Here is a 17,589-nt window from a genome sequence, read left to right as displayed (position 1 = left end):
TCATCATCATCATCATCAAACTCCATTAGAGTGAGGGCTTGAGAGGCTCAAATCCTCTCTTGCAAAAGCCCTGGACAGAAACCCTGCTGTCTTGCGTAGTGCATGAATGTCGCCATACAGGTCGAGAATTTTGGGTTTCCCAGACCTGTCTAGACGGAGATCAGCAAGTCTGGGGCAGTCAAACAGAATATGAGGCACGGTTTCCTCTTCTTCCCCGCAGCGAGGGCACCGTGAATCGAAATTTGGCCATAGCCGCGAGAAATATGAGCCAACAGGACAGTGGCCTGTCCTGCACTGTGCTATAATAGCTTGCTCAGGCCTGGACAGCCTCCACCACGGGGAAGTGCGGTCAGGGCGCCTCATTCGCTCCCAGACTCCACAGGCTTTTTGGGACTTGTCCCAGCACTCAAACCACTTTTCCATTTGTTTTTTGTATTATAGCTAGGGCTTGATGAAAGCTTACAGCCTGATCAGTGGGTGGAATTCGCCTTCCCTGGTGGGCCAAAGAGTCTGCGATTGTGTTGCCAGTCACACCTATGTGACTCGGTACCCACTGCATTATTACAGGGGTGCCATAGCGTTGTTTGATGTTATGTGAAGCCATGATGACAGTGTTGATATTGGGGGGCCATGGTCCGGGGCTTTGCAAAGCATGTAGCACAGATTTTGAGTCAGTGACCACAACAATCTGTGTTACCCTCAAATGTCCCTCGCCGAGTTGAGAGTCAATGACTTTTAAGGCTTCACAGACTGCCATGGTCTCCGCATCAAAACTGCAAACATTACCTCTCAAGAAGGCTAGAGTTTAAATTTCAAATGAATTGTTTGCTGAGCACATAAAGGCCGCACGGAAACATTCTTCCCCCCCCCCCCCCATGAACTTGTATCTGAAGAGAGAAATGTTCACTTTCAAAGCCAATTCTTTTCAAGGCATGGGCAGGATGGACGTAATTGTGCACAGACTCTTGTTTTGCAAGACATTCAATGAAATATTTCAAACATTTAGGACTTTCAATGAAAAACTGAAACACACAATTCAATATAATGTTCTCATTTTATTTTTAAAGTAGTTTGACTCTAAAGAAATCAATGCTACAATTCAATAGAATGTTCTCATTTTATTGTTAAAGTAATTTGACTCTAAAGAAATCAATGCTACAATTCAATAGAATGTTCTCATTTTATTGTTAAAGTAATTTGACTCTAAAGAAATCAATGCTACAATTCAATAGAATGTTCTCATTTTATTTTTAAAGTATTTTGACTCTAAAGAAATCAATGCTACAATTCAATAGATCATTTTGTTATCAGAAAGTAGCAGTACTCACTGCACAAGCAATTAGTTTAAAAAAAAATTTAAAATGTTATTACCGGGAAAAAGTAGAAGTAAAAGTCTAGCATTAACACAGCTCTGGATACAAGGCAATTAGAAAGACTTTAAAATTTAATATTAAGTATTTACATTTAAAACATACTTTGATATCATCAATCACAAAGAAAAGAAAAAAACTAGAAATGTGTAAAACCTTTTCACCATGTGGTAATGTTACAAGTAAAGTTACAAATAAAACATTCCCCAAAACAAGGTGACTCAGAGTATAGTTGTAATAACTACATATATTACAGTTGTAATAAGGACACAATAAATTACAACTTGATCTTTCCAGTTTTAACCTTGTAGTTCAGAACACTGAGCAGACAATGACTCATTCTTTTGAAGTTTTAGGCCATTATTTATTGTTCACATTATCACATATGCTAATGAATACCAGAGTGAATTTAAAATACATGTAAATAAAAACTTGTAAATATAAACCCAGGAAAACATGGTATAATTGTACTATTTCCACACTTCATTAAGACTATTTGACTATTCATTCTTAGAGAATTATATAATTCATGTTAGTGTAGCCCTCGGAACATAGAGCCACTATCTAAAGCGACAAAAGATTTGTATAAATGCAGTCATGTTCCAATTAGATTAAGTTCAAAGATTACTCGATTGGTTGATCTACTGCTCTTTTTGACACCTAGCAAACAAGCTAGAAACAATTTATAAAAAAATCTTTTGGCCTGTTATACACTAAATTGATATTGGTAATATAGTAAAAAAATAATAAAGTAAGCAATCTGAAAATAATATAGTGGAGATGGCTATAACAAAAATAAAGCTAAATTCAAAATCTTTACACGTGGTTATGATTCAGGTTTTGGTATATAAAATATGAATACCTGCATATGACCAGTAGCTTAGATCTATTATAATGATAGATAACACTTAGCTGCACCAACACAATTGAACTTGTTAGGCCTTGTGCCAAGTGCTATCATTCCTGCTGGTTAATCTGTCGGTATGGCGATTCGTGTGGGTCATTTCCCATTTCTTCATCCAGGGTCCAACGATGATAGTATCAAAAGGATCATCTTCTACTTTGTCCTAAACACAGAATGTAGAAAATTACCATTTAGTTTTGTGTAATACAAATATGGTATGTTATTATCTTCTAGACAAACAATTATATTTAACAATAAGATACTATTTAGTATACTTTAATAATTTCTATTGCTATTGAACTTTAAGTTGTTAATAAAGAGTTTAGTTTAATTCATGAACTATAAACACTTTCAAATACATTGCCTATAGAAACAAGGGAACAATTAGTATTCCTATCTCCATCCTTTACAAATGGAACAGTGAGAGAAATCTATCAGAAGTGGACTTACATCTATCAATCCAAATAAATGTTTAAAGTACAAAAACTCATTACCAGTTTATGTTTTGTGTCTGTTGTATTGATTGTATGTCAGTGAAAGTCAGGGGGAGGAACCATTTATAAGTTTAAAAAAAAGATCCCTTGGAGTTAAGGCCAAGACAAAATAAAACACTAACAATATTCATGAGAGATGATTTAAAAATACATTGTAAAAAATAAGGGAGAAGTGAGGGAACAAAAAGATTAAAAAAAAAAAAATAAAAAAAAAAAATTTATCAAGAAGACAACACTCTATAATTTGTTGCAGAGTCGAGGAAATACATTTTTGCACCACTTAAGACAAAAGAAGTCAGTTGGAAATAAATTAAGTACAAAGTATAAATACAACTTAACTGAATCTTGTAAGTTATTTAAAAACACAAAAAAAAGTATCTAAAACAATAATCTGACAATATATTTCAATGACGATGAATGTCGTATGTCGAGACCATCAATATAAACAAGAGGAATGTTTAATTCTCCTATGGAGCCTGTAATAAACTGTTTCTACCATACCTGGGACAATAAAAGTATACTGGCTCTGCCACCGTAGAGATAGAAGGAAACTGTTTGGAGTTTTATTTCTGTTTAGAGTTCTTACTTGAAGGTAATGTTCAACCATTTACTTGTTCCACTTAGTGTCCTCATCACAAGAAATATATCTTGATCAATGTTTTTAATTGAAACAGCAAATAGACTCTTCACTAGTATTAGCAAATGTCAATTTAATGTTCATGATAAGCTAATTATTGCAACAGAGTATATTTTTTGTCACATGGGATGGAAGATATACTTTATAAAATGTCTTCTAGTGGTAGAAATGTTTTTCAGGTGTGCAGTTGATTTCATTATTTACCTGAACCTGCTATGAAAGGTATAGGTGCTACATTTTGAAACTCTGTTTTTTGTTATTGTTGTTGTTTATTTGATTCCTTCTTTTGCTATTTGATGTACTTTACAGAAAAGATGAATCCAAAATCACTGTTACCATTACAGTCACAGATAGTTTCATTATAACTCTCCACTGAACTTTGCCAATTTTCCTCTTTCAGAAATTAGTTTTTTTTTGAAAATATTTTTACTGATATGGAGCAGTTAACCAGATAGAGTCAATAAAACCAGTGCATCAGACTCTTAAAATGACTAAAACCACACTGATCTGATTCATGTATTTTAGTGATATTTTGGTTTGACATTTTCCCTTTACATTATATTTTTAGATTGAGACAAATGTAACAACATATATTTTCTTATTACTGTTTAACCTGAACAAATATCAAGGGCACACTTCTTAAGAATGTAAATAGATTGTAAATATACTGTGTAAACTAAGCTTCTAGGAATAAGTCACTCAACCTCTGCACAATCAATTTTGTTTTCACCGAAAACATGGACTACATTTATAAAGCTTTTAGAGTGTTAGTAAATCTTTAGAACATTGTATTTTTTATGCTTATGCAAATTTTAAGATTTTCTGATTCACTGGAAGTCCATTTATTTGTATAGCATAGCAATAACATATTACTTTTATACAGATAATGACTTCATTATGATTAGTAGTTATCAAATAAAAAAGTGTTAGTTTTATGTTAGAAATACTGATGAAATAAAAGTTGAGAATTGGTTGGTTAAAGCACTAGACAATGATGGCTGGCTTGAAGTTGATTTAATTTTTAAATTTAAAGACACAAACTCATGTTATGTTACACTCTCTCTGTGTACATAACAATATGTGAGTCTCTCTAAAAGTATATAACAATTGAGCAGTATTTCTCAATTTCTTCAATGGGCCATTATGAGTTATCTTTACCTTTTTTTCTGGTAGTTCAATCAGCTAATGGAAAATATTAAAAATAAATGTAAAATTATTTTTTCTACTGCCTTTAAAAGTAGTAATTGAAAATTAGATTAAAAAGAAAAACATCAAGTTTTTTTTTTTTTATGTAAACATTATCAATGATAAAATAAAGATTAAATAACCATATATATATCAATAAACTTTACAGCTGAATAGACACAGTGGACTTTTAACATTTTAGGCCCAAATTCTATTCTTGAATAGAGAAATCAGCCTGGTATAATTTACATTTGGTTTGTGTCATATCTGTATTTTATGGAAGCATGTCAATAAGAAAAGGTTTCTGCTAGCTTATGAACAATTTTGAAAAGATTATGAAAATAGTATCAAATAGTCTAACACTTAGCTCCTTGTGTATTCTACTCTACAGTTTTAAAAAATGCTTTATTTCAATATTGGTAGAAATATATAGTTAATGCACTGCCACTTTATGTTCTGTAGCCTGCAGCTTGCCCATCTTATAATAAATATAGTGATTTTTGTAACATTATAATAACAACCATCTTTTTATTATTTGTCTAATAAGTCATACAAATATAACAAAAAAAAGTTTGAAAAAAAATAAAAAAATGGCATAAACAGGTTTCTGATGGAAAAAAAAATCAATTTTTAAATAAAGAACCTTACTTGTGTAAATTCACTAATGGCAGTAAAGGTCGTAAACTAAATAATTTTTGTAACAAGGGATGAGAGTAATTAATTATAATTTAATTTTTAAATTAGCTGTTGAACCCTGCCTGTTGCTATCCCCTGTCTTCCTGCAGGATGTTTGGGCTAGCATGTAATGATATTCAAATCTGAAGGAACATCCGAAGCATGCTAAGCATTTTTTTAGGAACAATGAGATGAACAGAAAAAAGCTTAATTATTACTTCGATTTGTTTTTCAAAATATAAAACTTTTTATAGGTCAGTTTTGACTAGCCTAGAAAAATTGTTGCAGTCATATACCTTACAATCCAAGTCAGCCTCACGGTGTCTGTCTACTTTGTTGAAACCTTCCCAGTCTATTTTAGTCACTGGATTCTTGGCAGACCTCATCAAAACTCCTTCTTTTAATCCATAAAATCCAACAGATTTTTCTGGATTCTGCCAGCGCAAGTCCAGGCTCCAACGAATTTCATCTGAGATATTATTCAAGCTTAAACCAGATAAAAAGTTCAAAATATTAAAACTTTAAATACAAATTATATGATTGATGTATGGACAAAATATTATAAACTTGTATTTTGCTAATGATTTGTGCTTTTCAAAATATTACTATTAATGCAAATAAATAATCTTCCTTACAAATCTAGCTCTACTTTATAAAATAGGTTTCAAAATAAAATAGTTTTCTATTTGGAATGAATAAACACAAAATCTAAAGTATTAGGTCAGAATAACATCTGAAATGTATTTATTCTTAAGTTATAAGATGACAAAGCATAAATTGGCCTAAATTGTATAGATAGAGATAAAACTCATTAAATAAAAATAACTGGGGAAAAGATTATTTCAGTTTTGAGAAATACAAATGAAATGGACATACATCTAGGCTTCACTACAACAAGGTGTATGAGGAAATCAGTGATTTTCAAAAAAAAAAAAAAAACTAGTAAAAAAAAATGTTAAATACCTTCTATGTGGTATCATGTTGTTGATTAGCAGCATCCCACCATAGGGCACTGGGCATAAGACTTTGTCTTTCACAAAGTCTACATCTGAAGACATAAGAAAACAATTTTTTCTTAAATGTGATTTTTTTTTTATTTAAAGTAGGCTACTATATTACCATTTAGTATTTCATGGTTCACTGTTCTACATTGTTTTAGCAGACCTTTTACTTAGACCTTACTGAGAATTACTTTAGTTATTTGAGTTAAACCTTACTAGGCTTTACTTTAGCAATTTTTGTTAGACTATACTGTACATTACTTTAGCTATTTGAGTTAGACTTTACTAAGCTTTACTTTAGCTATTTAAGTTAATACCTTACTAAACATTACTTTAGTTATTCAAATTAAACCTTACTAAGCTTCTCTGCTGCGTCTTGTTCATCCATCACAACATACCAAGTCTCACCCCAGCAGCAGGTGTGTCTGACCACTTTCCCAGGTAAATGACCTCCTGAGATTACCTGGCAACAAAGAAAATATAAATATTTTAAATAAAATAAACACAATGTAACAAAACTGATTAAATAATGCCAATGAGAACATTTAGACTAAAATGGTTTTAACATCAATTCTAAATTTAAAAAAAATGCTAACTTCCATGCATCCATTTTTTTCATTGGCATCTAATAATGGAATCCAGGCAGTTGCTTGTAGGACATTGTAGGAGTCATTGTCCAGGTAAGCACTGTCTGTGTGACCAAAATAAATTATTTTCTTGTTACTTCTTTGCATGTTATTTTCAAAATTTAAAAAAAATTTAATCTAATAAATAAAGTCTCACATACTTAAAATTGACTTAGGTTGTAAGGTTATTAGTTGAAACAAAATGCATAAAATTCACCTTGATGCCATGGAACTGTTGTGGCTTCATTCTGAGGAGTCTTAGTTCTGAGATTCCATACAGGGTGTCCAGCTATCTCAGGCCCAATAAGTTGTTCTACCACATTTAGTAGTCGCTCATTGGACCAAAGTGTCTGAAAAGCCTAAATATAATAAAAGATCAATATAAATTAAGATTGACACCATTTTTTTTTTACAGGAAATACATTTTGATTTGAATTTGAATCCAACTAATAATGAGGCATTGTCTTTAATTATGAACATGGAGGACAAATGTGGTATTTCACATGACCAATCATACAATTCCCATTGCCACCTGCATATTTTGCCACATCCAGTGCAGACAAAGCCATTGTTCGCAGAGGGTCTTTTTTAGTTTTTTTCATCTTCTGCACCTTTCTTCAAGAAGGACTTTTTATATCAATGTGTCCAGCGATCCTCTTTTAGAGGCTATCTGCTTTCCTCAATGCTAGTGAAGGCAAAATGGCACCTGAGTTGATCTTTATGGCGCTGACAGGGAATTACTTTTAAAAATCATTTCCAGTTAATGGCAGGTCCATAATGCTAATAAATGTTGGAATAAATTGAAATGTTACTACAGTTCTGTATCTGATAAACCAAACGTCTTAAAATGTTGGATAGATTGGCTAACATCAATGCCTTAAAATGTTGGATAGATTGGCTAACATCAATGCCTCAAAATGTTGGATAGATTGGCTAACATCAATGCCTTAAAATGTTGGATAGATTGGCTAACATCAATGCCTCAAAATGTTGGATAGATTGGCTAACATCAATGCCTCAAAATGTTGGATAGATTGGCTAACATCAATGCCTTAAAATGTTGGATAGATTGGCTAACATCAATGCCTTAAAATGTTGGATAGATTGGCTAACATCAATGCCTTAAAATGTTGGATAGATTGGCTAACATTAATGTGCATTGTTATCTTAGCCCCTAGTAATGATTAAATAAACAAAGACAACAACAAACCCCATTTAATAAAAACAAAATGAACCACTGATTTGATTTAACTATAAGAAATTAAAATTAGATGTCAGAGACAATTATATAAAAGTTGAACATAATTTGTTTAAATACAATTAATGCAATGACTTGAATTAACATTGGCAAAATTATGAGCGTAATGTTGTAATATATTACCAATTTTAAAAAGCATAAAAAGCAATAAAATTGTATAAATTAAGTATAATATTTACATTTACAATGTATTATAATTAAAATATCCCTTTCCGATCTTGCAATCTATTGGGCGGATGATAAAAGGTCATCTGTGAACTACATTAATGAGGGTGTCATTTGGCCAGCACAATGACCATCTGCCTTTACTTTACCCAATTAATGTCAAATACCAATTAGAGTTAGGTGGACTCAAGGTGCTCTAACTTCAAAACCCCAGTTTTCATGAGATTCAAACCCTATTCCCTTGGTTCCCAACCCAATTGCTTTACCATTTAGTCACCATGTCTCCTTTTGCCTATGCCTGATTTTTGGATTGGACATTTAGTAAAAATAAGTTGAGCTGCTGGACCAATGGTTAGAAAAAAAAAATATTTACATTAATAATTATATTTTTATATGATAGATATTTTTTTAAAGTAAGTTTCATAATTTACCTCAGTTAACTGCCCCTGTTTATGTAGAATTATATTAGCTCCAGGAAATTCCTTTTCAATACGAATAAGTCTTTGAAATAATCCATGTTCTTTATACAGATCTGACAATAATAAATAAAATGTATAAAATATGTATTTATATATATTTTGATGTATAAGAATTTTATTTTTGTTTCTAAGCCTGAGTTAATATTTACAGTTCTTTAATACAAATATTTAACAATTACATCTACTCGTGGAAAACAATCTATGAAAGAAACATTAATATTACTTTTAATTTTTCCACCATCATATAGCATCTGAGCCAGGTCATCCACAAGTTTTTCTATTGATCTACGAACAGGTTCCAATTCCTCTTCCTCAAAAAATTTTGGTACTAAAAGAAAACCCTGAAAGATTTAGAAATGGATATTTAAAAATAAATTGAACAAAGAAATACATGGAACTAATTTTGTTGCCTATTTGAATCTAAAGTAAACCAGTACATTAGAAATGAAAGTAACAGTTTTCTTCACATATACTATACTAAACTGTACTAGAAAGTTTTTTGGTTGTTGTAAAGGTTCTTAGATTGTCAATGTGGATAAGCTTCCTTAAATAAGTCTCAAATAGCCTCTGATAATCAAGTGCAGCACTTGGTCTGCTCCTGTGACTTTAAATAATGAAGTTTGTTTGAGCTGCTTCTGCTCAGGAAGGGATGACAGTGTTTCTAAAAGGGACAGCATTAAGCAGATAGAGTTCAATAGCCTCATAAGGCAGATCAGAGAGAGGTTACTTTAATTTCAACTTGTCCTGCTATGGCTTTAATGGTCACACTTGAGGAAAAGTCATGAGTGGAGCCATTTTGGGTCATGAGGGGGGCCATCTTGGGCATTAGGACTATCAACCATGCTATTCCCTCTTACAGCTCCTACTACCAAACTGGGGACAAAGGTAATGTGACACACATACCTTTGAATCACCATGATAAGGTTGAGAGAGGGACCATGAGGCTTGGGCAGCATAAGATCTCTATCATCTAAAACCAGGGATATGCCCCAGAGAGGAGTTATATTTTAATAACTGAAGGGAGGCAACTCAATGAAACATAGGTGTTTATTTACATTGGGACATGACAAACACATAGGACATCTGCCTTGAGCACAGCATCTTCATATCGGTTCTAGACTTGGGCAAATCTTCTCTCTCCTCTAATGTCAACATCCTTCCTAGTCTAGTCACTAATAGTGTGCACCTTCTGCACTATCTTTTGTGTGCATGGCAAGGTTATAACAATATGAATGTATACATTTTTCCTTAAGAAAAGAGCCAGTAATATATAAAAATATATTTATATATACATATACTGTTATTGAAAATTTTTTAAAATGTGAATTAAACAAGCAGTAAAGAAATTTCCATTTTGACTACCTTGCCCCCATAAATGAAAACGTTATGTCAACAAACCTATCTACCACCTTTTTTCACTTAAGGCATGCATTAAAGGTAAAATAAATTTTGGACCTCCAAAAGTACTAAGTTTAAAAAAAAACAACCTTCATTAGGATTCAAACCCAAGATCTTGGGTATTACAGTGACCTAAAACTCAACAGCCAATATGAAATTGATCTGGCTATTTATTTGAATATTTACCAAATATCTTCAAGTAGCAAAAAATGTAGGTTACAACGGGGTTTGGGTGGTCATGTCAAATACTGCACTCATCAGTTATCTTTGGAATCAAAGACAATGCCTTATCAAAAATAGGCAGCACAAAAATCAACCAAATCTCAGTCAACCCTAAATCGAAAAATGCAACCTTAACAGTCATCAAAATGCAACCTTAACAGTCATGACCAATCACTCCACCACAGATCTATGTAATCTCAATAAAAAATGTTAGATACTTATCAATAGCATTAAATAAAATTTCCTGTTGCAAATGAAAATACGTAATTAGTGACAGCCAGAAAAAAATTTTTTTATTACTTTTTAATAGTAATAGCTGAGATGTAGAATCAAACCCCGGACAAAGATAGAGATAAATGTAACAATTGTAAAAAGAATGCATTAAAAGATAAAAAGCCATTCAATGCAAAACCTGTAATGAACAGTATCATGCACTGTGCCTGCACATGAACAATCCTGTATACTATGCATTAAGCAACTGCACTGCATTACAGCACTGTGTGGGTTACATCAGTTTTCATCAGGACTGTTTGATTCCTTTGATGCAGACATTTCTAACTCATATTTCTTATACTCTACTGTAAATCAAGTTTACAAAACACTAGCCACTTCTAAAAAAACAGCCCCTTTAAATAAATTTATTAAAGCAGAAATATCTAGCCTCTTACAACACCAATAATTAACTTTCAAAGTATTAGGGACAAATCAGCAGATTTAGAGATCTTAGTAAAAAATGAAATGCCAGACAGAAAAAAGATAGCATGGCTAAATCCACACATTTAGAACTGAGACATTGTGATAATGAAATGTATATGAAAAAGAGAGGGCAGATAATCATGGAAGAGTTCTGTAAGCCATATAAAATGACTCTATAAATGTACACACAAAATTAAATAACAAACGTCAACACGTATGCCACTTATACTAAGATATAGTATAACAGTCTACACATCTCTAGATTAGGGTATATAGAAGAACTATGTAACCAATTATCTGTACTTAAAGAAAAACATTAAAATGCAAGGGGGGGGGGGTATCATGGGTAATCTCTAATAATATGAATCTGTGAACAAAATGTAACAAATGACTTCATATCAACACAAATAACAGTAAACTTATGTGTGCCTCAATGTATAGTCAAAGGCCAAATGTTGTTTCTAATTTACATAAATGACCTACACATGATTGCATAAGTTCAGGAATGAAGACTTTTTCAGATGATTGCATAATTATAGAAAAATGAAAAGAATGTGGTAAATTGAAATTTTACAAAGAGAATTAGATCCACTTGGCTTTTAAACCTGGGGTCCCGGGTTCAAATATCTATAAAGACAGGATTTAAAGTTTTGGGATTTTTAGGGCGCGCCTGATTCCACTCAAATCTAATAGGTGCCTGATTTAAGTTTTTGAAAAAAAAAGGGGTTGGTTGTTGTGCTTAACTATTGGGCCAAAAAACAGATGACCTTAACATCATCTACCCTATAGATTGTAAGGTAGGAAAGGTGAACTTTATTTTTTTTTATTTTAATTTTTAAGAGTAATACAAAACTACTTTTTATTTTTCATGGTAAACTCTAAGGCTCTCTAATAACATCACAGACATAAACACAAGAGTTAAAATAACATACTAATCTAAAAAAGTTTTGAACAGATAGGTCTTATGTTCTTCTTGAATGTACTGAAGCATGTGGCTTGTCTGAGATCAATGGGGAGTGATTTCCAAACCTTTGGTCCATGCATTGAAAAAGCCCACAAACCGCAAACTAAATTTAAAAATTATGCCAATTTTCAAACAAATTAGTGAAGAATTAAATAGTACACAGGATGCATCTGTAAGCTTATTATTAAAAACCCAGAAAAGTTTGCCTCAAACATTGTTAAGATGCTTTACCTTTTCAAAGAATTCTCTAATTTTGCTGGCCTCCAGCTGACCAGGCTTCAAATTTTTGAGCTGCTCTGGCATCGCTCGAATATCAAAAAGTTCTGGCCTGTCTGTCAGCTCTGAACTAAATGTCACTTTAGACATTTTAAAAGTAGAAGAAAAGTTTCACTAACTAAACAGTTGTGAGTGTAACTGAACTGAGTGACAGAGAAAGGATAAACCAGTCTTATAAACAAGCCACAACTTGTTTTACAAAGAAGGTCATTACCTTGGTCCACTTTAGTTATCAGGACGGCATTTTTTTTAAATTTATCTCTAATTACATTGATAGCAACAAAGATCATGCTTGTAAAAGTGACAAGTTCAATGATTAGTGCAGAGTTGTTACTTTGCCCAACCAAAAAAAAAACCATATATATATATATATGGCTTTTAAAAAATATCCATTACAAAAAACAAACGACAAAAATTAAACAGTTGTTTTTCTAAAATAGAATAGAAAAGAAATAAAAGTATGTTCATGTTAAATAAATTTAATATAGCTTTTTTTTTTTTTAATGTATAGCATTCACAGGGGACTGGTTAGAGTGCTGCTTTTAATAACATCTCAATTCTAGCTAAAACCTGCAATGAAAAATATAAACCCTACCGTTTTATTGTATTTGAACTAAGAGACTCAGTTTGAATTCCTATCCAGAATCACACAGTAACACTTGTGAAGCTCAGGACAATTAAGAAAGACAAAGAAATAGCCCTCAGCTAAAAATTCTGACTGATGCACTCCTTAGTTATGGCCACATTCCTGTATGTTTGCAAATATTAGACTCTGATAACTGCCGAATTAGGGAGGAGGATCCTAGCTAAGTAACTGAGAAATTATAGAAGGATTCTAGGTATCCCATAAAGACCCTATCACAAAGAAATTTGACCAAAGTTAAGAATGCAAGCTAAAACTGCACGGCCATATCACAGAATTGTCAGCACTTGCAAAGACCTTTCTGCCTAACCCCAAAATGCTAAAAAAATATTTAAAAAAATAAAAAAAAACTTCCTGTTTTCACATTTAATGTGTCAGTATCACTGTTGATCACTAAAACAGTGGGATTAAAATTGTGTACCAGTTCAAGGTTTAGTGGTCTTGTGAGATTATCTTTATAGGTCAACTATGATTAGTGATTTGAAAACAGATCTAGGCCAAATAGGAAAAAAAATAAAAATGGGTAAAAGATTTAAAAAATCATATATTGTAAGAAAAGTATATTCTCTCTTGCAGGGATAAATAGGATGGCATGATATAAAATTAGTATTTTCAAAAGTATTTTTTTTATGAAGAATACTTATTAACATTCAGGTTGTAGAACTTAATTAAACATACATTTTCATGTATAAAAAGCTCACTTGAGTTGTGTTTTTTTACTCAATACTATAGAGAAAAAATAAATAGCTTCAATCATCCATATCTTACATTACTATATAATTAAATAATTATTAGATTTAATTTTCTAAAAAGGAGGTAAAAAGAACACTTATTTATCATGAAAAGACATTCATTAATTTATCATTGCTTTTATTTTGAGGGGATTTTTATTATATTGACTACATTACAAGTGGAGGGAATGGTGGCTGAGTGGTTAAGTGCTTAGCTATCAGACCTAAAGTCCTGGGTTAAAATTAAAATCTCTGTGAAGACTAGGATTTTGAATTTCTGGATTTCTAGAGAGCCCCTGAGTCCACCCAACTCTAATGGGTACCTGACCTTGTGATGGCCAAATGACACCCTGCACGTTAACCGCTGACCAAAGAAACAGATGACCTTAACATCATCTGCCCTATGGATCGAAAGGTCTGAAAGAGGATTTTTACTTTTTTTTATTTTACATGACATGTTGACCTAAATCCTTTGTAAAATTTCTTCTGCCTACTGATACACCAAAATTTGATTATCTTAATAATATAGCTCTCACTAGTTATTTATATTTTTTTTAATGCAATACCTATACATGCAGAAAACCCTGATGGACCAAAGATTTAGTTTTGTATCTGCAAGTGTAATGTAAAGAATAGCATATGACATTGCAAAACAGTCTCGAGACTGGAACCTAAAAGGGAAGAGAAATGTTGGGAGACCAAAGCAAACATGGAGGAGTTCAGAAGCCAAGAAGCAAAGATGACAGGATGGACATGGACCCAGTAGAGGTGAATCACCCAGAGCAGAGTCCCATGGTGAAGTACTGTTGCAGCCCTATGCTCCAAAAGGATTAAGTCAAGTCATGCCAAGTCAATTCAAGTCAAGTATTTTTTTCAACTGTTGTTCACTCATGCAGTAGTAAATCGTTAAATATTTTTTTTTATATAAAATTCTTTGTTAAAATTATTTTAAACCTTTTCAAAATACTGTTTTATCTGTGAATGCGGTAGTTGTCCTGGTTTCAGGTTTTCAGGTTGTTTGGGCATAGCGTGGATGTTAAAAACCTCAGGGTGAGCCTCATCACTGAAGCCTGAATCTAGCTTCACCTTTTTAGCTTCACAAGACATGATCTGTGTTAGGAAAGTAATTTTTGTTTAAAATGCTCCGTATAGCATGAACTTTGTTTTTTTTTAAACTATAAATTAATAAATAATAAATTGTTTTGCTTATCCAGCCTCTATAAGACCTCAAAGACACCTAAGAAATAAGGAAATCAAACATAAAAAAATTCTAAAATGTAAATAATAAATTATCGGAATTGTATGTTTAATAGCCAAATATGTTTCTATTTCCAACAATTTTTAACAGCTGATTAAACATATCAACCAAAATTTACTGTGTGTTCATTTCTGTAATGAGATAATTCACTTTTTTCTTCCTTTCAGAAATATAGGGGGAAAGTGGGGTGAAAAGTCACAGGGGCAAGTTGTCACAAACACTATATCGGTACAATATGATGCACTATCAAAAATGTGAAACTACATTTGAGATGTTTGCGGAAACATATACAAATAGTTATAAAGTGAAGTCGATACCTTTTCGCATTTTAAACTTATCAGGCTTCATTAGTTTTCACTGTTAGGAAAGTGAAATTTTATTTTTGCATAATTTTGTTGTAAAACACTTACAATGTTGAAATGATTGTCCATCATTACACTGTTTCATGTCTCTATGTATTAGTTACACATTGAAATTGTTTTTTTTTCTTAAAGCTCGACCCAATTTAATAAAATGTTATTGAAATAAATGTTATGAAAATTGTTGTGGGGCAAGTTATCACACTGGTTGGGGTAATATGTCACAATTGTGACAACTTATCCCAATGAAGAGTTTAAGCATTTTGAAACAAATTTTAATATTAATATTTATTTATTAATAATTATTTGTTTTATGGATTCTTTTTTAGGGATGCTACCTAAATATAGTCTTAAGCAACTTTCTCCTTAAATAATGCTGTTTACAATGTTTAAGCCAGCATCAACATACAGACAATATCTGTCCTCCGAGCACAATATTTAGCTTAGGAAAGAAGTTCTCTAGTCCAACTATTTAGAAAGGTTGGAGGTGGGTGCATTGCAGGGAGAAGTCAACAGATAGTTTACAAATATTATATAGAAAAAATAAATATTATTTTGAAGAAAAACCTACAGCTTTCCTTCTTAGCTCCTACAGGTTTTAGAACCTCCACATAAATATCATTCTTTCATGACGACCAGTCAAGGAAACTACTACAAGAACAAAGTCTTGACTAAATATATTAAATTTCTTTTAGACATAGCAAGATATGGTGATTTTTAAATATTTTTTTTGCCCTGTGTCAACTTAACCCGGTGTGGGGCAAATTGTCACAACCTCAACCCAACCACGTTTCTGCTGTATAACTCTGATAAATAAAGAGATAAAATTTATTTCATTAGCTCTAGAGTCTAGAGTGTAGTTGTTGTCTGAATGTTTAAGTTACAGCTTGTTAAGTTTGGTGAGAATCAATGAATTCTAAATATATCTAAAACATCAAAATTTTAAAATTGTGACAACTAGCCCCACCTTCCCCCTAGATTCTAGATCTACAATCTACATCTGCTATTACTAGTAGATCTATTTAGATAAGTTTATTCTATTAAAAATAATAAAAATAAGTACAACATTAAATCTAATCATTCAATTTTTAACTCTTTTTTTTAAACTTACTCACTCAACACACTGTCTTTTGTATCTTTTTATAGTATCCTTTTTAATTATTATATATAATTAATATATATAATTTATAGTGTGTTGACTAATTTTTAATATAAGTCTATAAGTGAATTGGATATCTAAAAAACGATACTACTAACAGATCTAGAGACAGAGATCTATCTAGAGTCTATATAGTAGTCTATCTAGTTACTTCTAGATTGTAGTACTTGATCTAATCTAGCACTAAAAGTTTAGTAAAAGTAAAGTCAAAACTGACAAAAGACTGAAAAGTCTAGAAAATCTGTAAACAGTGATGAGTGAACCCAAGACTTGTTTTGAATTTGATATTTGAATATATATAGATCTAGTATATAGATCAAGATCTAATATATGACTACATACAAATATAGATCTGATAGTGAGACACTGGTACTCACTGGACTAGACTAGAATATAGTCTAGATCTAGATCAGAACAGGGTCTAACACTAACATAATCATAAAATTGATAAAAGTAAATAGTTTACAACAACAAATAGGTCAAGGGTTATTCTGAAGGCCACTCGATCGCTATTCCCATACGACTGAAACATTTTCCGAGTTTACGCCAATCACGCGATATTTGTATATATTAAGTTCAGTACCGGCAACTTTCTTTTTTTAATAGCATATACAGTACTTGTTCTGTGACGGTAGGCACCGGTACGGCGTGCCTGCACCTTTTTCAATGTGGGGAAAAAATATAAATTTCTTACTTTTAAACGACGTTTATTATTAATTTATTAGTAGTTAAAAGTTAGGCAATCCATCACTTATAAGTACCGGCACCTATTTTTTTTGTGACGGTACACACCGGTACGGCGTACCGGCACCTTTTTCAATTTGGGGAAAAAATATTGCTTTTCTTGTATTTTAAAACTTGGAAAATAATGCGTCTAAAAGATTTATTTTGAAGAAAAAAAAAAGAAATATATTAACAGTTTAAGGGTGCTGGTGTCAATCTACCTGTAGAAGTAAATAGTGTCTGCAGAGATTTCGATTAACTTAATCAGAATTAGTTCATGGTTAATGTTTCTGTTTTCAGTCGGATAGCAATAGACATTAATCCGTCGGGACGGCCTTGGATAATATATATATATATTGGAGGTCC

General features: G+C 32.0%; 1 protein-coding gene across 8 annotated transcripts; it reads right to left on the bottom strand.

Moving 5' to 3' along the window:
• Window positions 1-1,035: 1,035 nt before the first annotated feature.
• On the bottom strand, window positions 1,036-17,047 carry LOC106057032 (uncharacterized). 8 transcript variants are annotated; one of them, XM_056023940.1, is made up of 11 exons: window positions 16,967-17,047; window positions 14,679-14,834; window positions 9,018-9,135; window positions 8,747-8,847; window positions 7,110-7,251; window positions 6,863-6,957; window positions 6,624-6,729; window positions 6,229-6,313; window positions 5,562-5,751; window positions 4,564-4,587; window positions 1,036-2,437 (listed from the first exon to the last, which is right to left on the bottom strand). In XM_056023940.1, exons 1-11 carry the CDS (start codon window positions 17,030-17,032, stop codon window positions 2,306-2,308), a joined length of 1,215 nt encoding a protein of 404 aa, XP_055879915.1. In that variant the 5' UTR covers window positions 17,033-17,047; the 3' UTR covers window positions 1,036-2,305. The 8 variants fall into 8 exon arrangements, with proteins under 8 accessions (XP_055879915.1, XP_055879916.1, XP_013069507.2 ...); XM_056023941.1 differs by having other exon boundaries at window positions 16,970-17,047; XM_013214053.2 differs by having other exon boundaries at window positions 16,878-17,002.
• Window positions 17,048-17,589: the final 542 nt, after the last annotated feature.

Source organism: Biomphalaria glabrata, chromosome 3 (assembly GCF_947242115.1).
Source record: "Biomphalaria glabrata chromosome 3, xgBioGlab47.1, whole genome shotgun sequence".
Classification (NCBI taxonomy): domain Eukaryota; kingdom Metazoa; phylum Mollusca; class Gastropoda; family Planorbidae; genus Biomphalaria; species Biomphalaria glabrata.
This window is presented reverse-complemented; position numbering and strand designations above follow the sequence as displayed.